The sequence below is a fragment of the Chlorocebus sabaeus genome, chromosome 9 (assembly GCF_047675955.1).
Source record: "Chlorocebus sabaeus isolate Y175 chromosome 9, mChlSab1.0.hap1, whole genome shotgun sequence".
Taxonomy (NCBI): domain Eukaryota; kingdom Metazoa; phylum Chordata; class Mammalia; order Primates; family Cercopithecidae; genus Chlorocebus; species Chlorocebus sabaeus.
This window is the reverse complement of record NC_132912.1, coordinates 18,635,985-18,654,796: the sequence shown is the minus strand read 5'-3', so window position 1 is coordinate 18,654,796 and position 18,812 is coordinate 18,635,985. Positions and strand designations below refer to the sequence as shown.

General features: G+C 39.1%; 2 protein-coding genes across 19 annotated transcripts in view; one reads left to right on the top strand and one right to left on the bottom strand.

Moving 5' to 3' along the window:
- NSUN6 (NOP2/Sun RNA methyltransferase 6) overlaps nucleotides 1-8,703 on the top strand; it is a 107,759-nt gene extending 99,056 nt beyond the window's left edge. For all 6 annotated transcript variants that reach the window (XM_037983382.2, XM_008002433.3, XM_073018769.1 and 3 more), the window contains 3 exons: nucleotides 1,871-2,019; nucleotides 5,570-5,695; nucleotides 7,650-8,703. In XM_037983382.2, the coding sequence (XP_037839310.2) occupies nucleotides 1,871-2,019; nucleotides 5,570-5,695; nucleotides 7,650-7,862 (488 nt within the window). In that variant the 3' untranslated portion in view covers nucleotides 7,863-8,703. The remainder of the gene's footprint in view (nucleotides 1-1,870; nucleotides 2,020-5,569; nucleotides 5,696-7,649) is intronic.
- Nucleotides 8,704-10,661: 1,958 nt separating this feature from the next.
- Nucleotides 10,662-18,812, bottom strand: part of CACNB2 (calcium voltage-gated channel auxiliary subunit beta 2) — a 398,973-nt gene continuing 390,822 nt past the window's right edge. For all 13 annotated transcript variants that reach the window (XM_008002416.3, XM_008002420.3, XM_008002417.3 and 10 more), the window contains 3 exons: nucleotides 17,394-17,489; nucleotides 15,408-15,593; nucleotides 10,662-14,541 (listed from right to left, as the gene is read on the bottom strand). In XM_008002416.3, coding sequence (XP_008000607.3) covers nucleotides 14,047-14,541; nucleotides 15,408-15,593; nucleotides 17,394-17,489 — 777 coding nt within the window. In that variant the 3' untranslated portion in view covers nucleotides 10,662-14,046. The remainder of the gene's footprint in view (nucleotides 14,542-15,407; nucleotides 15,594-17,393; nucleotides 17,490-18,812) is intronic.

The window sequence follows — 18,812 nt, the reverse complement described above, 5'->3', positions numbered from 1 at the left end:
TGGAGAATGTTATGGAGAATGCAGTGGAATGGAGAATGGAGGATGGAATGGAATGGAGAGTGTAGTGGAATGAAACGGAATGGAGAATGGAATGGAATAGAGAATGGAATGGAATAGAGAATGGAATGGCATGGAGAATGGAATGGAATGGAGAATGGAATGGAAGGGAATGGAGAATGGAATGGAATAGAGAATTGAACAGAATGGAATGGAGAATGGAATTGAATGGAGAATGGATGGAATGGAATGGAGAATGGACTGGGAAATGGAATGGAATGGAAAAGGGAATGGAATGGAGAATGAAATGGATTGGAGAATGGAATGGAGAATGGAATGGAATTGAATGGAATGGAGAATGGAATGAAATGGAATGGAAAATGGAATGGACTGGGAAATCAAATAGAGGATGGAATGGAATGGAGAATGGAATGGAATGGAGAATGGAATGGACAGTTGAGTGTAGTGAAATAGAATGGAGAAAGATTGGAATGGAGAATGGAATGGAAGAGAGAATAGATTGGAGAATGGAATGGAATGGAATGGAATGGAATAGTGAATTGAGAATGGAATGGTGTGTAGAATGGAATGTAATGGAGAATGGAATGGGATGGAGAATGGAGTCGAATGGAGAATGGAATGGAATGGAGAATGGAATGGAATGAAATGCAATGGAGAATGGAATGGAATGGAATGGAATAGAGATGGAATGGAGAATGGAATGGAATTGAATGGAGAATCGAATTCAATGGGGAATAGAATAGAATGGAGAATGGAATGGAATAGAGAATGGAATGGAATGGAGATGGAGTGGAGAATAGAATGGAATGGAGATGGAGTGGAGAATGGAATGGAATGGGGAATGGAAGGGAATGGAGAATGGAAGGAATGGAGAATGGAATAGGGAATGGTATGGAATGGAGAGTGGAATTTAGATGAAATGGAGAATGGAATGAAATGGGGAATGGAATGCAATGAAATGGAATGGAATGGAATGTGGAGTGGAATTGAATGGATTGGAATAGAGAATTGAATGGAATGGAGAATGGAATTGATTGGAGAATGGAATGGAATGGCGAATGAAATTGATTGGAGAATGGAATGGAATGCAGAATGGAATGGAGTGGAATGGAATGGGGAATGGAATGGAATGGACAATGGAATGGAATGGAGAATGGAATGGAATGGAATGGGGAATGGAATGCAGAATGGAATGGGAAATGGAATTGAATGGAATGGAAATCTTGCTTGCAGGTAGACAGCCTAAATATATAAACAGACCACTTGATTTCATACCTTCCTCCAATAACATTAAATAGGTCAGAAGTTAGGGAAAATTATCCAAGTGAATGCAAAGGAGACCTTCATGGAAGATTGAATCTAGGGGTGGTACTGACTCATTCTACCTATTCTAGACCATAGCCCTTCTGATGGCCACAGAAACAAGGAGACTCAGGAACACCAGAATCAGCATGTTTCACAATGATTGAACAGGCATTTTTTCGGGGGCTGTCTTCAGTAGAAATTACCAAGAGAAGTATCAATTTCCAGAACAACTAGAATTAATTCCAAGTCCTAGCTTTGATAAATTGTGGCTTCTGAAGTTTGGGGTACAAGGTCTTGTGTGATTAGGCCTTGGTTTGTACTGTATCAACAGAATAAATTTCAACTATTACTACATTTTTAACGTTTTTACCACATCAAATCTATATTAGGTATAAGCCAAAATTAGTTTAACCAGCTGCTTGATTGAAGGGAGAAATTGTTTTATTTTTGATTCTAGATTATAATTTTAAATTCCTGATCATCTCAGGAGTTTTCTAGTTTAAACCTATATGGCAGATAGTAAACATGTTTATAATTCTCTTTATAGGGGAACCTCCATTTCTACCAGAATCCTTTGACCGAATTCTTCTGGATGCACCCTGTAGTGGAATGGGACAGAGACCAAATATGGCCTGTACTTGGTCTTTGAAGGAATTGGCATCATATCAGCCATTACAGCGAAAACTCTTCACTGCAGTATGTGGTGGTCTGTTGTTGTGAAAGAAAGTTAACTTTTGCTACTTTGGTGTTTAAACCACTGAGAGCAATCTCCATAGCAGCATTCATTACAATAGCCAAAAGGTGGGAACAACCCAAGAGTCTGTTGACAGATACATGGATAACAGAATGTGCTGTATCCATACATGGAACATTATTCAGCCTTCAAAGGAAGTGAGATTCTGATACATGCACAACATGGGTGAACCTGGAAAACATTATGCTCAGGAATATGAACCAGACACAAAAGGAAAAATGCTGTAATATTTTGCTTATATGAGTAGCTGGGAAATTCATAGAGACAGGAAGAAGAATAGCTATTACCAGGCACTGTGGGGCTGGAGATTGAGGAGCTATTGTTTAATGCATATAGACTTGCAGTTTGGGACAATGAAAAAGTTCTGGACATGGATGGTGGTGATTGTTGCCCAACAGTGTGACTGTTCTGAAGGTCATTATTGATTTAAAATGACTAAAATGGTAAATTTGATGTTATTTATATTTTACTATACACACATACACACAAATACAACTGAGAGGACCTAGTTTTAAATATAGAAGTTTTCCTTTAAGTTGATTCACCTTTAAGATATACAGGCCATAGTAGAATTTTGTCACATATTTAATAAATTTCAAATATTCTGCTCTATCTGAAAAGTCACTGAATTGTTAACTTGTAGTGACTAATTGATGTAAAGAAATAGATATAAACTAAATTACTCTTTTTTAAAAAAAAAAATAGAGTTCTTGGCTGGGTATGGTGGCTCGCGCCTATAATCCCAGCATTTTGGGAGGCCGAGGTGGGCTAATCACCTCAGGTCGGGAGTTCGAGACCAGCCTGGCCAACATGGCAAAACCCCGTCTCTACTTTTACAAAAATTAGCCGGGTGTGGTGATGTGCACCTGTAGTCCCAGCTACTCAGGAGGCTGAGGCAGGAGAATTGCTTGAACCCAGGAGGCGAAGGTTGCAGTGAGCTGAAGTCACGTCACTGCACTCCAGCCTGGGCAACAGAGCAAGACTGTCTCAAAAAAAAAAAAAAAAAAGGAAAAAAGTAGATTTTGGGGTCTTCTTTAGAAGAAGAAGTTCCACTAGGAAGCAAAACTCATTGATAAAAACAGGAAGAGACAGTGGCCAGTGTAGGATATAGGAGAACCATAAAAACTGTACACATTTAACTTGTCTCTAGTACTTTCAGAAGAAGCCCAGATAGAACATTTGAGGATTTCTCCTAGTCTTGCAGAAATGACTCAGTGGATTTCAGAGTGTATAGACAGTGTCTGATCATAGATGAATTCGTTATTTCATCCCAGCCCTCCAAAATACAAGGCTAGAGCAACAGTGGGTGTTCTGTAATGATTGAGTCTCTAAAGCTGTCTTTGAGTACATTCCGATTCAACTCTCTTGGTGTTTCCTTTCATACACAAAGGTAGCACTGGTAGTGGATTATTTGACTTCCTCTTTTTCTGTGAAGTCTTCAAAGAACTCATCCTCAGAATTAAAACAGCAAGCAGCAAAAAGGAAGCTTTACTTATAGCTGAAACCCACTTTGACTTGAGAATAAAATTAGGATACTTCTGTAAAGGACTTGGATTTCTGTTCTTTGTAGGTCATAGCAAAAATGGTATTTTAAAAGGCTACTAGGAGTAGACGAATGATCTCAATGAGAAGGAAAAGCTGACAGTATATGAGAGAGAACTTGAGAATATAGCAGGGGTGCCATTTGGCCTGGAGAGAAATTGAGAATGTGGATGTTAGAGTCAGACACATGTTGACTTGAGCCATGGCTCCTCCACCTAAGTGACTTTATGTACATTGCTTTCTATATCTGAGTAGCAGGGATAACAGCTCTACCTACTAGGAATACATCTTTGGTGATAGTCATCTTACTTTGTGGTTGTTATAAGGATTTGTTGAGAAAAATTCATGTACAGTGTTTAACACAGTAACTGGCACCTAGTAACAAAGTTTAAATTTTGATCAGCATACTCTGATTTAAAAAGCACAAGTATGTACACTCTATTTTTAAAGATTTTCTTTAAAATTTTAAAAATCAGGAGCTTGAAAAGTTGAACTTTAGATATTTGAGACAAATCTATTTTAGCATAGCACCTTATCTCCTGATTCATTTATTCAACAAATACTCATAGAGCACCTACTGTGTGTAAGACGCTATTCTAGACATTGATGGTACAGTATTGAGAAAGTAGACAACATTCCATGCCCTTATTCACGAGGTTTCTGTTCTAACTAGGAGAGGAAATAAATGAGATTTTTAGTATATTAGAAGGCAATAATGCAATGGCCTATGGAGCAAGCCAAAGGAACTGGGGATAGGAGTGTTGGATTGGAATAGTTGAAAATTTACAGAGTGCCCGGGAACGTGACATACATGCAAAGATAAGGAGAAAGCAGTGCAGAGAATTAAGAGAGCTTTCCCAACTGCTGCAAAGATTCTGAGGTGCCACTGTGCCTTGTGTGTTCCAGAAACAGCAGAAGGTCAGTGTTGCCAAAGTAGAACGGGCCAGGGTAAGAGGTGTACAAGAGGAGGTCAGAGAGGCAACAGGAGACTTGTTTATGTCTGGCCTCAAAGGCCTCTGAAAGGACTTTGTCTTTGACTCTCAGTGATCATGGAGGACATGTGAGGGGCTTGGGGCTGAGAAGGGACAAGCTTAAAAGGACTGCTTTGTCTGCTGTACTGAGACTAGATTGCAGGAGGGCAGGGAATAAAGCAAGCTGATGAAGTGGAGGCAGTTGCAATAATCCAGGCAAAAGATTAAGAGGCTTGGACCACAATGATAGCATTGGAAGTGGTGAGAAGTGGCCAAATTCTGGCTAGAATTTGAAGGTAGAGCCAATAGGACTTGCTGATAGTTGGGGGAGTCAGAAAAAGAGGCATAAACGATCATCTGAGGTTTGGCACATGAGATTCTGGAAAGATAGGAAGACTCCTGCAGCAGGTTTCAGAGGGAAAGGAGGAGTTCATTTTGGCACATGTCAAGTTGGATAGGATTATAGAAATGTTGAGAAGGGCCAGACCTATGTCTCATACCTGCAATCCCAGCGCTTTGGGAGGCCAAGGTGGGAGGATTGCTTGAGCCCAGGAGTTTAAGACAAGCCTGGGCAACAGTGAGACCTCATCTCTATTTAGAAAAATAAGAATGAAAAAGAAATGTTAAGAAGCCAACTGAACGTTTAAGTAGGGAATTTAACAAGGAGGTCTGGCCTAAAAATGTAAATTTGTGAGTTTTCAGCATAAAAAATGGTATCTGAAGGCATGAAGGTGAATGATTGTATTTGGGGAAGTCTTGGTCCATATGGAGTATGACAGTTCCAAGATGATGAAATGCACCTCGTCTAGTCTGCAAGTATTGCTCTTGCATACTCTAATTACAGAATGAATCCTTGTCACATAGAACGTCATTTTATTTATCCCAAACATTTGACAAATATTATACCTTATGCTATGAAATTCATGCAGATGTTTATTTGGTTTTGTGCTGTGTGGGGTCTGATCACAGTTTTCTTTAGGCAGTTCAGCTGCTGAAGCCAGAGGGTGTGCTGGTTTATAGCACATGCACTATAACACTGGCCGAAAATGAAGAACAAGTTGCCTGGGCCCTGACAAAATTTCCTTGCCTTCAGCTTCAGCCCCAGGTAGGACTACTTTCATTTTTCTCTGTGTAATAAGATAAATCACAGAAACTGAAGCACTGTGGTAAACACAGGGTGTTAACTAAGATAAAAGTAAAACTTCCAAAGTGAACACTGTAATAAACAAGAATGCTTATCTAATTAGATCCATTTTAGACTGCCCATGATTTGCATGTCCTGACAAAGTTTTTTCTCATCTTTGTTCCTTGCCATTGTGTTAAAATGGCACAGAGCTTGGGAGTATTTTTGTTATGTGTTTATTCCACTTGTAGCTATTCATGTTACTCGGCACCTTTTTTCTAAAAAGACTTTTTTCTTCTTTCCCAGTGCTGTATTTTTCTGATGTGGAAAATGTTGAGCATTTTCTCTCATGTCACGTCAAAGCTCAAATGAGCTTTAATAACTGTGGGATATCAGAAGACTGGCCGAAAGGGAAAAACGTGCTTCTGGATTATTGCTTTTTATATACAATATATAATATTTAAAAAGCTTTCTTATACTTTCTTTTACCTAACACAACTCTTTCTGTTATGGTCTTTATTAGAAATGTATTTTTGATTCAGTTTTTAGCCCAGGATATTTGAGATTAAGTTTAAATCTGTAATAGTGCTCACATACATTCAGATACATTGAGCATCTAACTTTAGTACCTTTCTATACAGAAGTTAGGTAACGGGAATACATAAATATAGATAATACAGAGATGGTTTCTAGACTCATAAATTAAGGTAATTACATTGTAGATGAAAGGAAGACTTCAGAATTCACTTGGAAACATACACACTGAAAATATATACCTAAAAGAGATGGGAAGTTTTCCCCTGACCTCCATGGGATAATAAACGATCTGTTTTCTTAAGTATATATCTAAAAACCTATCTTCATTAACATGCAAATGATTGTCTGTGATGGTGACTTAGGATTATAGATCTTCTTCAAGATCTATAGTAGTTTGCAAGTATCACTCAAGGCCTTATGATTCCTCTAAACTAATTGATATAGCCTTAAATTATTTATCCCTTTCTAATGTTTGTTTTTCTAGAAACTTTTCTCACCCAACTGGTATGGGTCAGAGAGAGGTACCTTAGATGCCTAAAGACCACCTTTCAGTTTTGGAAAATGTTAAAGCTGAGTTTTTTCTGTTGCTTTCTTTTTTTCTTCTTCTTCCCTTCCCCCTCCCCACTCCCTTCCTTCTCTTCTCTTTTCTTTTCTTCCATTTTTTATTTTTTGAGATGGAGTTTCCTCTGTTGCCCAGGCTGGATCGCCCAGGCATGATCTTGGCTCACTGCCACCTCTGCCTCCCGGGTTCAAGCAATTCTCGTGCCTCAGCCTCCCGAGTAACTGGGATTACAGGCGTGCACCACCACACCTGGCTAGTTTTTTGTATTTTTGGTAGAGACAGGGTGTCACCTTGTTGGCCAGGCTGGCCTCAAACCCCTGACCTCAGGTGATCAGCCCGCCTCGGCCTCCCTAAGTGCTGGGATTATAAGTGTGAGCCACTTTGCCTGGCCTCTGCTGCTTTATTGATAATAATGTTCCATTTACTGAGTCCCTGCTATGTGCCAGGTGTGATACCACCTTCTTTGCTTAAGCCTTGTTTAATAGATGAGGAAATGTGGTTAATGTTACCTAAAGTCATACAGCTAAAATGTGGTGGACCTGCAATTTGAGTCTACTTGTTTCCAGCTAAGAAGCTCAGGCCTTTAGTAATGTCACAGTGCCTGATAAGCATGTAATCATAGGTATTTGTTCATCAGGTGACGCATAGTATTGCTTTCCCACTTTACTGTCTGGAAAGCAGCACGTATTTTCCACCAAAATGAAAGGCATTTACTCATTTTGCTATTTTTGGAAGATGTAGTCGTTACAGCCCAATTTGTCTTTTAACTTAAATAGTAGCAGGCATACTTGCTAATTATGGGATGTTCATCCATATTGATTTACTTTCTCCAAACAGGAACCGCAGATTGGAGGAGAAGGAATGAGGGGAGCTGGTCTCTCATGTGAACAATTGAAACAACTGCAGCGATTTGATCCATCGGCTGTGCCATTACCGGACACTGACATGGACTCTCTCAGAGAGGCCAGAAGAGAAGACATGTTGCGTCTGGCTAATAAGGACTCTATAGGTTTTTTTGTTGCAAAATTTGTAAAATGCAAAAGCACATAGGAGAGGATGGATGCTCAGAAATGAAAATTCCAAACATTTGCTGTCTGTGGTTTTTTTTTTTTTTTTTATACCAAAGTGTTGTCAGGCCAACTGAATGATGACGTAGTTGCTAAGGAAACAGAAAGGGCTGCCAGCTGTTTTACCAGGGATCCAGAGACACAGAGGAAGTAGGGAGTGGTATGAGATTATATTTTCTGTTTTTAAAAGAATTTTTTGCTTTATGTATTTGGAGTATAAAGAAAAACAGATGCCTGTAGATGTCTGGAGCATATTTTCATTTGCGAGCTAATGTTTTAATTTGTGAAGAATACAAGTCATTTTTAATGTTAAAAATGAGTGAATCTAACAAAAGGAATAAATTAGCAGCATTTGATGTGGTTATGAAAAGTGGTTTTTGTTCCCAGGTTCCTAAATAGTAGTTTCTTAAGGATTCAGGGCATGGGAAATCAAACATTGACTATGTGCCAATAATGGAGGTAAGTATTTTACCTGACTCTCTGCTTATTAAGTAGGTCAACCCCCTTTCAAATGAAGTCTGGACTTCCTCTAAATGATAGTGTAAAGTGATAGTCTAAAGGCTATCACAGTCTAAATGATAGTCTATGTTTAATGTTTTTCATAATTTTAAACGAAAAAGTAAAATGAGTATTTTCTTCACTTTGTAGATTTAGAAAATGAGATTATTCCACAATTTGGGTAACTTATCATGTGTTCGAAACATGTAAGTTATTAGAAAATGGTTGGTGAGAGGAAAAAAAAAAAAAACCAGCTCTGGCAGCTGGGAAGTGGCCTGGCCTGACCCTTATAGCTGGGCCTTGGTGTTCTCCTGTTGAACATAAACAATTTCACATAACACCAGCATCAGACAAGGCAGCTGTACCTATCATAGATCCAGAAAAAAAAAGACCACAATCAAGTCTGAACTCAGACAAAAAGTAGATCATCCTTCAAACTGCAAAAATACCCAAGCATCCCACTGTAGTGGCCAAAATAAGTGACTGGTTTTCGATTTTACTTTTTAAAGACAAGGTCTTGCTCTGCCACCCAGACTGGAGTGCAGTGGCATGATTTCATAGCTCTCTGCAACCTCAAACTCCTGGGCTGAAGCAATCTTCCTGCCTCAGCCTCCCCCACAGTTGTGTGCTACCTTGCTTGGCTAATTTTTTTTTTTTTTTTTTTTTTTTTTTTTTTTTTTTTTTTTTGAGAGAGATGGGAAATTGCTGTGTTACCAAAGCTGGTCTTGAACTCCTGGCCTGAAGCAGTCCCCCCGCCTTGGCCTTCTAAAGCACTGGGATTACAGATGTTAGCCATGCACCCAGCCAGCTTTTAAAAAAACATTACAGCCTTAGGATTTTCCTTTTCTATTGGCTTTTTAGACCAATCAGAATACTTAGTACCCAGCCATAGTTTTAAGGCTGTCTTGTGGTGTTTAAATCCATCATATGGTTTTGTTAGCTTTTATTCAAATCGCCCAAAAGTTATCAGGCCTTGGGCATAAGAAATGGACAATTGCTTAATAGTCTGATTTTTTTCCCCCCTCACAGGTTTTCTTTAGGAATTTCTCATAACTATTTATTGTATCCATAAGGATTGCAAGGTCTCTTGGATCAGGTAAGACCGATAGATGGCCTCTTCTTTAAAGAAGGCTTTCTCGAATACCCTTCCCTGAGGTTGGATAGGCACTGTTCCCCTTCTGTGTGCCCCTGGCACCCACATCTAATGTTCTCCTGGCTTATGACACTCTCATTCAAATTTTCTATCCATGCCCCTTAAGCCCCAGCTTCACACCTAGGAAACATCCTCCAGGCAGAGACCCTGTACTGCCTTTTCTCTCAGTCACAGCTTCAGAGCAGTCAATAGATGCTTATTGTTTAAGAGAAAAATTATTTCAAGCAAACCTGTGTCTTTTACATCCCTCATTCTGCCTTATATCCAGTAGATGTCATTTGACTAAAGAGAAACAATTTTCCTGTGCGACTTATCTTTTTAGGGCTCAGCATACCTCCTTAAACTTTAAATGTGTTTTAAGAAACTCTACAAAAATCATTTTCTGTAATGCTCACTGCACATCCTTATTTGCTAAGCTGGGATGAAAATGGCAGAAAATCAGCCTAGCAACAAACTTGTACTGGTGTAAATGTTTGATTAATACCAACAAATGTCAAAATACAACCAATGCCAGAAAATAAAAGAAAAATATTTACATATTGGAAACAGGACAGAGAATACTATTCGGAATTTTTCCTTGAACGTAGCTAATTTTCAGTGGGTTTCTTCCTTTCAAAAACTTAAGCAAATTGGAAAATCACGTAAACTTAAGGGACATAGCAATATAAGAAAAAAATGCAGGAAGAAAGTGAAAAAATCAGGGAAATGTGAGGGAAAATTAATATATATGTTAACATATTTAGTATTAACATTTCTATGAAACAGAAAAAGTACTTAAGTTCAACAGTGAGTACATTTACTTCAAAACCCTGTCATGTTTTAGTTTAAATAACGAATCTAAGTACAAATAGTTAAAAGTACAGCGTAGCAGAAATTAAACACTTGATCCAGAACCCATAACTGACCCAGATTATTCTACTAGAGCTCACACTGAAAAAAAAAATTTTTCTACATGGAGCTATCTTTTTTTTTTTTTTTTTAATCAGACATAATAGGAAGATTACTAAAGGAACATAAAGTGTTTGGCATTGCCCCAAGAAAGATGCCCCACAGATGGGAGATGTTGAATATTTAATATAGTCTCAACTACATGAATCATTTCTAACATGGCAATTAATACTACTACTAATAAACAGTGCAGAAGCCAGCTCTTTATTTGTTTTATATGAATTACTTTAAACCAGGTTTGTTAGACAGTTCAGTGTAGCTGACAGTGAATGTTGAACAGGAATGCATAGCAGACCATGTTAAAAATGTGGCATTGTCCCGAAGTACAACATGACTAAGACATCCTACATTTAGCAGCACCTTTTTGTAACAGTAACTTAAATAAGCAATAGAGAAAGAGCATAGGAAAGACTGAAATGAGTATATGACCAAAAAAAAAAAAAAAACTATTAAATACATTTCCAGCATTTTCTAGGTTGACTACAAAAATCATGGTTCTACAGCTGAGTGGGTTAAGATTAAGCCTTTGTTGTGTGAAAAGACTATATACATTCCACAGGTCAGTAAATATCCCATTACCCTTGGGATTATTTCCTCATTTACAGATTTACTACACAGTTTACACATATGTCCACTATACAGTTTTTCACATATAGATGCTCTTATGTCAAATCCTTCAAGCTAGTTTTTTGAGGAATATTCTAATTTGCACTCATGTTCCACAGTAAAGTGCAAGCTAAGAATCTAGATACAAAATTAAAAAGATGGAAACTCTAACCACTACTTTTTGAAAGGGATTAATGATAGCAGCAAGTAAGATAAATACTAGCTGTGTTTCAAGAATTTAAATATTCCAAAATAATTAATTGGGATGAAATAGTAAAGGATTGAACCTAGTAATTGTGAATCTCTTACCATGACAAAAGTTTTATCAGAAATACTTTATAAAAGCAATTTTAACTAGAATATGGTTTCCTACTGGTAGGACAATGTAAGAATTGTCAAGTTTATTATGACTACTGTTTTTATACTCGGTAAAATAAATTCATGTAAACAGTATAAAGCTAATTAACAAATTGAGGGAAATTTTTCATATATAAGCTGATAAAACATTATATATGTAACTAATTTTTATTTTCGTTTTTTAGACATCAGGTTGTCACCAGGATAGAGTGCAGTGGTACAGCCACAGCTCACTGCAACCTCCACCTCCTGGGCTCAAGGGATCCTCCTGTCTCAGCCTCCCAAGTAGCTGGGTCTACAGGTACATTCCACCACCCCAGCTTAATCATTTTTTAATACTGAGTTTTCTTGGGGATAAGGGAAATAAGGTGTTAAATGTAAAACAGTTTTACTTATAAAAGTCTAAGAATATTTGGCAAGAACTTGGAATAATCAAGGAAGCAAAATAATTGATTTTATAATTATAGTTTTGCTGAATAGGTTTTTTTGTTTGTTTTTTGAGATAGAGTCTCACTCTGTCACCCAGGCTGGAGTACAGTGGCACGATCTTGGCTCACTGCAGCCTCCACCTCCTGGGTTCAAGCAATTCTCCTGCCTCAGCCTCCCGAGTAGCTGGGATTACAGGTGTGCACCACCATACCTGGCTAATTTTTTGTATTTTTGGTAGAGACGGGGTTTCGCCACATTGGCCAGGCTGGTCTTGAACTCCTGACCTCAAGTGATCCACCTGCCTCGGCTTCCCAAAGAGTTGCGATTACAGGCATGAGCTACCATGCCCGGCTGATTATTTTGTTATATAAGTGAATATGTAGATCTGAAGTTAGGCAGTTATACACAGGCATTTTATTGGGACAAACTTCAAGTACCAGGTACTTGCACTCTTAATACTGTCTTACCATCCAGTTATAACTGGACAAAATAAACACTTGAGACATGGAAAAGGTCTTAGCCTTAAACATGATGACACTGTAAGCTTCTTACAGCAGTGTAATTGAGGCATGGAGATAATGTCTTCAAGGTTCCCCTTCCGTGTAGATGTCTTATGTAGGATAATATTCTAAACATTTTATTCACTTCAAGTCACCCCATTTTGCCCTGATTACTTCTGAAAAACAGAAACTTTGGTTATAAGAAGCACTTCCGGGTTCTGACAGACAGTGAACCTGCTGGAGTCGGTGGTGGGGAGGAATGGTAGGTAACTGGGAGGTAAACAACAGGAACAATAGGCAAGGTTAGAAAATGAAGTGGGAGAAGTTATAAAAATTTATTTTCCCACGAAATAATTCCACAAGCTGTGTAAACATTTCTTACTAAAACAAATACTCTAACACACAAAGATTGTACATTTCCAGTGAAACACTCACAGTAAAATTGCCTGTAGTTTTACTCTCTAGGAGCAAAAACAAGGAGGCAGCAGATGAATGCTTTCCTAGTTACCTTTGGCAGCAAGCTTACTCACATTCCCTGACTGCTCAATGGGTTATTAAAGCAACAGATAGCACAATTAAATACAGAGCCAGGTGGGCAGAATGCTCCATATCAGTCTTTAGTTTCTTCACTAGTCTTCAGCATTCCAATTCATCTCAGCCATTCAGTCACTCGTGCACACTCTTACATACGGACACACACACGTGCATATAGCGAGTTCCGGCTCATAGACTCCAGTGCAGTGACTAGAACAGACACTAGCTACTAAGAATGTGTCACAATCAGTGTGAACTGTATGGAGTAGAACAACCTCTGGAGTTTTATATTGACCATAATTTATGGTGAAAATTACAAACTTACAAGGATGGTATAACATTCAGAATTCAAACCTTTTCAAGTCAAGCAATCACACATATTTACAGTATGTACAATCTTTCTACTAGAATGAGGATAAGTGTCTAGACAATGTTATTACAAATTTCCTGAATGTGGGCATTTCTAGTCCCTGTAATTCATAAAGCAAATCTGCTGACTTGGCATTAAGACCCTAAAATAGTGTGATCAAACTTATATATATATATATATAATATAATAAGAAGGTGTTTGCAGAAATAACATTTACAAACTGTCTATACAGTACACAGTACTAGTACATAGAAAATAGATTCTAACTTTATGATCCCCTTTGTGTAAGGCAAGACTGAATCTGTCCCCAAATTTAGTCAGCCAGAGGTACAAGCAAGAAACAGTGGTCCATGAATGAATATGCAAATCAGGTGCCTGCGTATTAAAAATCTGGAGAAATGAGAAATTCCACTTTTTATCTGTGCTGATTCTGGCTTGTTGGATACATCAACTACATTTCTTAAAACACCAACATCACCTGGGTGGCAACAGATTTTGTTCAAGTGGCAGCTACCTAAAACAGTTTTTGAAGAGTCCAGTATACAACCGGAGGACTGCAGCCATACCAGGCCAATTTATGTAGCACTTACAAAAGAAAAAGTATCTTAATACTCTATTCATACTATTGCTATTTAAGCAACAGCAATACAAAATATTACAAGACAGATCACATACGATTGCAGTGTAGACCCCAAAGGCTTGGTTTTGGGGATGCTGTTATAGAAGACTTCAAAAAAAAAAAAAAAAAAAAACCAACACAAAAGGGCAAAAGTCATTGGCGGATGTAAACATCCCTGTTCCACTCCCCAGCCTCATTCCGTTTTTTGGATATCACTTCTCCATCCTTTTCACAGTAGCGATCCTTGGATTTATGACGGCTGCGCTGTTTGTTGCACTCATTGTGGTCCTGCTCTCGATCCACGTCTCGGGAACGGTGCCGAGACTCCCGGTGTCTGTGGTCACTGCTCCCGTGGGTCTCGTCTCTGTGGTTGTGGTCACGGTGTGAGGCATAGTGGTCCACGTGGTCATGGGAATAATCTTCCTTTGGCTCTATGTAGGCAGAGTCTCGACTCTCCTGGGTTTCCGAGTCAAATGTCTCTTGCCTGGAGAGGCCGCGACTTGTCCCACCGCGATGGTTGTGGTGTGGGGCTGAGGAGGAAGAGCGGTGCTGGGATTTTTTGACTGGTTCCACACTAGGTTCTTCTTCAGCTTGGGAAGCAGAACGGATAGGAGCGGAGCGATCAGTCCTTTGATCACCTTGAGAACCCTGGCAGCAAAAGGAGCATACCAGGCATTAACCAAGGTCAGTGTGTAAAGAACATGTCCCAGAGCAAGCGCATTCAAGTGGAGTCCTTTTTAAGCATCTGAAATGAAATCTAACCTAGCTTCATCCCTTTGGTAACATCCAATGGCATTGATAAGGCTTGTAGTGTATTAAATTGGACTTTGTAAGTGCCTAGAACAGTGTGCATGGTAACCTTTTCCTTAAAAAAAAAAAAAAAAAAAGGCAGGGCAAGTGTTCTTTTATATATTCTCCTGTGGCTCAAATATAGATGCAGGTCCCTGAGATTTTTCTATACAGGGGTGTAAACTTAACTATCTCTGCTTGACTGTCTGTGATAATATTAAAAATAGCAAATCCTTATATGATACAATGATACAATATGGGACAGGCACTGTTCTAGACCCTTTGTATATAACAACTCATTAATACAACAGCCCTATAAGATCATCTCATGAGATTACTAATTCCAGCAGCCTCATGGACAGGTTGCCATTATTATTCCTGAGGTAAGAACAGTTAAGAAATTTGCCCCAGGTTATCTGCCCCACAAGTGGTAAGAGGTGGAGCCAGGATTTGAATCCACGTGATCCACTTCCACAGTCTATACTACTGTTTAAAGCAGAAAGTTTCTACTGTAGAAATTTTCTGTAATCTGTGTGTGTTCCCGGTATATTCTGTCGATGGTGCTTTTCTTACAGGTACATGGCTCATGCTGGACTTGCTTTGAGTTAATATACTAGAACAAGCCCCAAGCACGCTACTGGGCTTGGATCCTGGAGATGTCACCATAGGCCACCTTTTTATCTATGAAGATTGTATAGATAGATATATATAAAAACTCCCCTTACCTGTGAATTAGAGGCTAGGGTGGGGCTAAGAGGCAGACTTGAAGTGGCTAATGTACGGCTAAGGAGAGGGTTGGGGAGGCTGCTGCTGGGAGGATGGGTGGCCTTCCAGTAGGCCTCCAGATAGTCGGCAAGGTGCTCACAGGCATCCTCAAGCTGGTTCTCATCCAAGATCACATCGAACAACTCCTGCAGAGGCAGACATTCCAGACCACATTGACGCAGCCCCTTCCCACCTCCATAAGAGGAGGAAGGGGCTCATGAGCTGCACCCCTTTGTACTTGCTCCCGCTTCTATAAGCACTGCTACTATCTCCTTTTTTATTTAGTTAGCAAGTGTCTGACTACCTCAAATCATTGTTTAGGGCACTGAATGCTTAACTAATAATGGCCAGAAAGGTAACAGTTGTTAAGGGCATGGCAGCACAGAAAAGTTGTCTATCAGCAATGAAAAAAGGCATGGATACTATGGTGCAAAAGAGTTGTATATATATTTGAACGGAATAGGATAGAAGCCTATTCTTGACATCAAGATCATGAAATCTTTTTTCTTTTTTTTTTTCTGAGACAAGAGCCTCACTCTGTTGCCCAGGTTGGAGTGCAGTGGCCTGATATTGGTTCAGTGCAACCCTGGCCTCCCAGGTTCAAGCGATTTTCCTGCCTCAGCCTCTCAAGTAGCTGGGGTTACAGGTGCCTACCACCAAGCCTGGCTAATTCTTGTATTTTTAGTAGAGATGGGGTTTTGCTGGTTTTGCCATGTTGGCCAGGCTGGTGTCGAACTCTTGGCCTCAGGTGATTTGCCTGCCTGGGCCTCGCAAAGTGCTGGTATTACAGGTATGAGCCACCATGCCCAGCCCAAGATTATGAAATCTGAATTTAGAAATTAATAAGGTAAGATTAGGATGTGAAATTTGGCAGAAGCAGCCGAAACCACTGATAATTTGACATTGTCCAAACTTCACAGTTCAGTAGAGAAGAAAAAAGTCACTTTTCAAAAGATTTTTTTAGTGTTTATTATAAATTTTAACATACATTAAGCAATCAAATATTCATAGTGCCTGAAATAGCTATGCTTGAAAAAAAAAGCCTGGTGTAGTGGCTCATGCCTGTAATCCCAGCACTTTGGGAGGCTGAGGTGAATGGATCACTTGAGGTCAGGAGTTTAAAACCAGTCTGGGCAACATGGCAAAGTCCCGTCTCTACTAAAAATACAAAAATTAGCAGGGCATGGTGGCGTGTGCCTGTAGTCCTAGATACTTGGAGGGCTGAGGTGGGAGGATCACTTGAGCCCGGGAGGCAGAGGTTGCAACCGAGAGGCCACCACTGCACTCCTGCCTGGGCAAATGAATAATATACCAACTCCAAATAGACTCATCATACAAGCCAAATTTTTGGACCCAGGATCTTGTGTTAGATATTAACAACGTGAAGTTACTGCAGGATGTACTGAAGCTTTTTGTAAGCTATAATCATCATTTGGATTACTTGTGCGCAAAACACATGATCATGGAAGGCGGGAGGACAGTTTACTTTGGAATGAATACCACTTTAAGTGATGAGGATTCTCTTCCCTGACAGGTGTTTGACGGTTTTTTTCAAAATATTAATGCCAGTTCTGGCCAGACATGGTGGCTCATGCCTGTAATCCTAGCACTTTGGAGGGCCAAGGCAGGAGGATCACTTCAGGCCAGGAGTTCTAGACCAGACTGGGCAACACAGGAAGATTTAGCAGGGGGAAGGACAAAGATCTCTATAGGGGGGGAAGAAAGTTAGCCGATCATGGAGGCATGCACCTATAGTCTCAGCTGCTTGGAAGGCTGACGCGAGAGGATCACTTGAGCCCAGGAGTTCAGGGCTGCAGTGAGCTAAGACCATACCACTGCACTCCCAACATGGGCAACAGAGCAAGACCTTGTCTCAAAAAAAAAAAAAAAACCCAACCAGGTCTGATCTCTGTAACTGGATTATGCTGTATATAGAGATAACTTACTGGAGGACACTGAGCCAGTTTATCAGCTGCTACCATCTGGACGTTGAGGTGTTTAGCTTGAGATTTCCCTCGAGATTTTATTAACCTTTGTAAAACCTGTAAAGGATAATGAGTTTTTAACAGAGTAATAACTACACCCAGGTAAAGAACAAGGTACATTATTGACTCCTTTCTCTGGGGCCTTTTTATATACAGCACAAGGGGCTTGTAATAGATGGAGCTATAAGATTATCTGCAAAATTAACATGTTAATGTAAATCACAGTTGCAAGCTTTAAGCACTCACATTTTTTCTAAGCTAGCAGATCTCAAACATTTTGTCTCACAACCTCTTTAAAGAAGCTAAAATGGAAAACTATTAAAACATTTAAAAATTCACAATAAATCTGCTACATGTTAAAATAAAATATAAATCTCTCTAACAGCTGGCTTCATAGAAGACAATTGCAGTCTCCTGTTTGCTTCTACAGTCAGCCTGCTGCAGTGTCTTGTTTTGGTTGAAATATGTGAAGAAAATCCAACCTCTTACAGATTTATAATTGAGACAAGGAGAAACAATTTAGTATAGTCTTCTTTGATACTACACTAAAACTCAACAAATAGTAGTTCCTTAAAGACTAGTTGTTATGTGGAATCTGAAACCTGCAGTGAAGTTTTCTTACTCCATGACATTCCATTGGTCTATCTTGAAATTAACATTATTCATTGATCATACAAACAATAATGGTTCACTGCAGATCTTCCAAATGTTGACATATTTCATTATACAGTATTAAAACATCATATTCATTAATATTACCATTGATCTCATCAGAGAAATCTTTATTGGGAAGCTTCTAAGTCCTCAGAGGTGCATACAAGTTTTCTAAAATTCTGATTGTTGTCTGAAAGCTTGAGTTTTATCATTGGCAACACATGCTGTTCTCCTTGAAGTGACAGGCTTATTTTGTCCAAGAAAATATGTGCTACACCAAGTCTGAATAAGCATAGCCTGACAGTTGTTGTTGGAGATAAAAATGGTATTCCATGAAAAACATGGCTAGTTTAGTTCAAAACTCAATCACACCAGTGCTTGTCCTTCAGACACTTTTTGGTATGCAGCAGGAGCTTTGTGTGTACTTTATTACACTGAATATTAAAAGTCAAGATTTAATAGAAGTAATAAACTATACTACTTAATCAGGACAGTAAGTGAAATTGGCTTTTTTCCCCCCTTAAACTGGGAAAGCACAGTGGTGATGAATACATGAACTTCTGGTACTTTGATACCACAGTCTTGATTCATGCTTAGATGCCAGCAGTTTTACCCACCATTGCTTTTGCATCAGCCTTGCAAATGTCAAAACAGTGAAAATGTCAAATAGTGTCCTAGTATTATCATGGAAGTAGTTTTGACTAATTAAATGGACCCTCTAAAAGT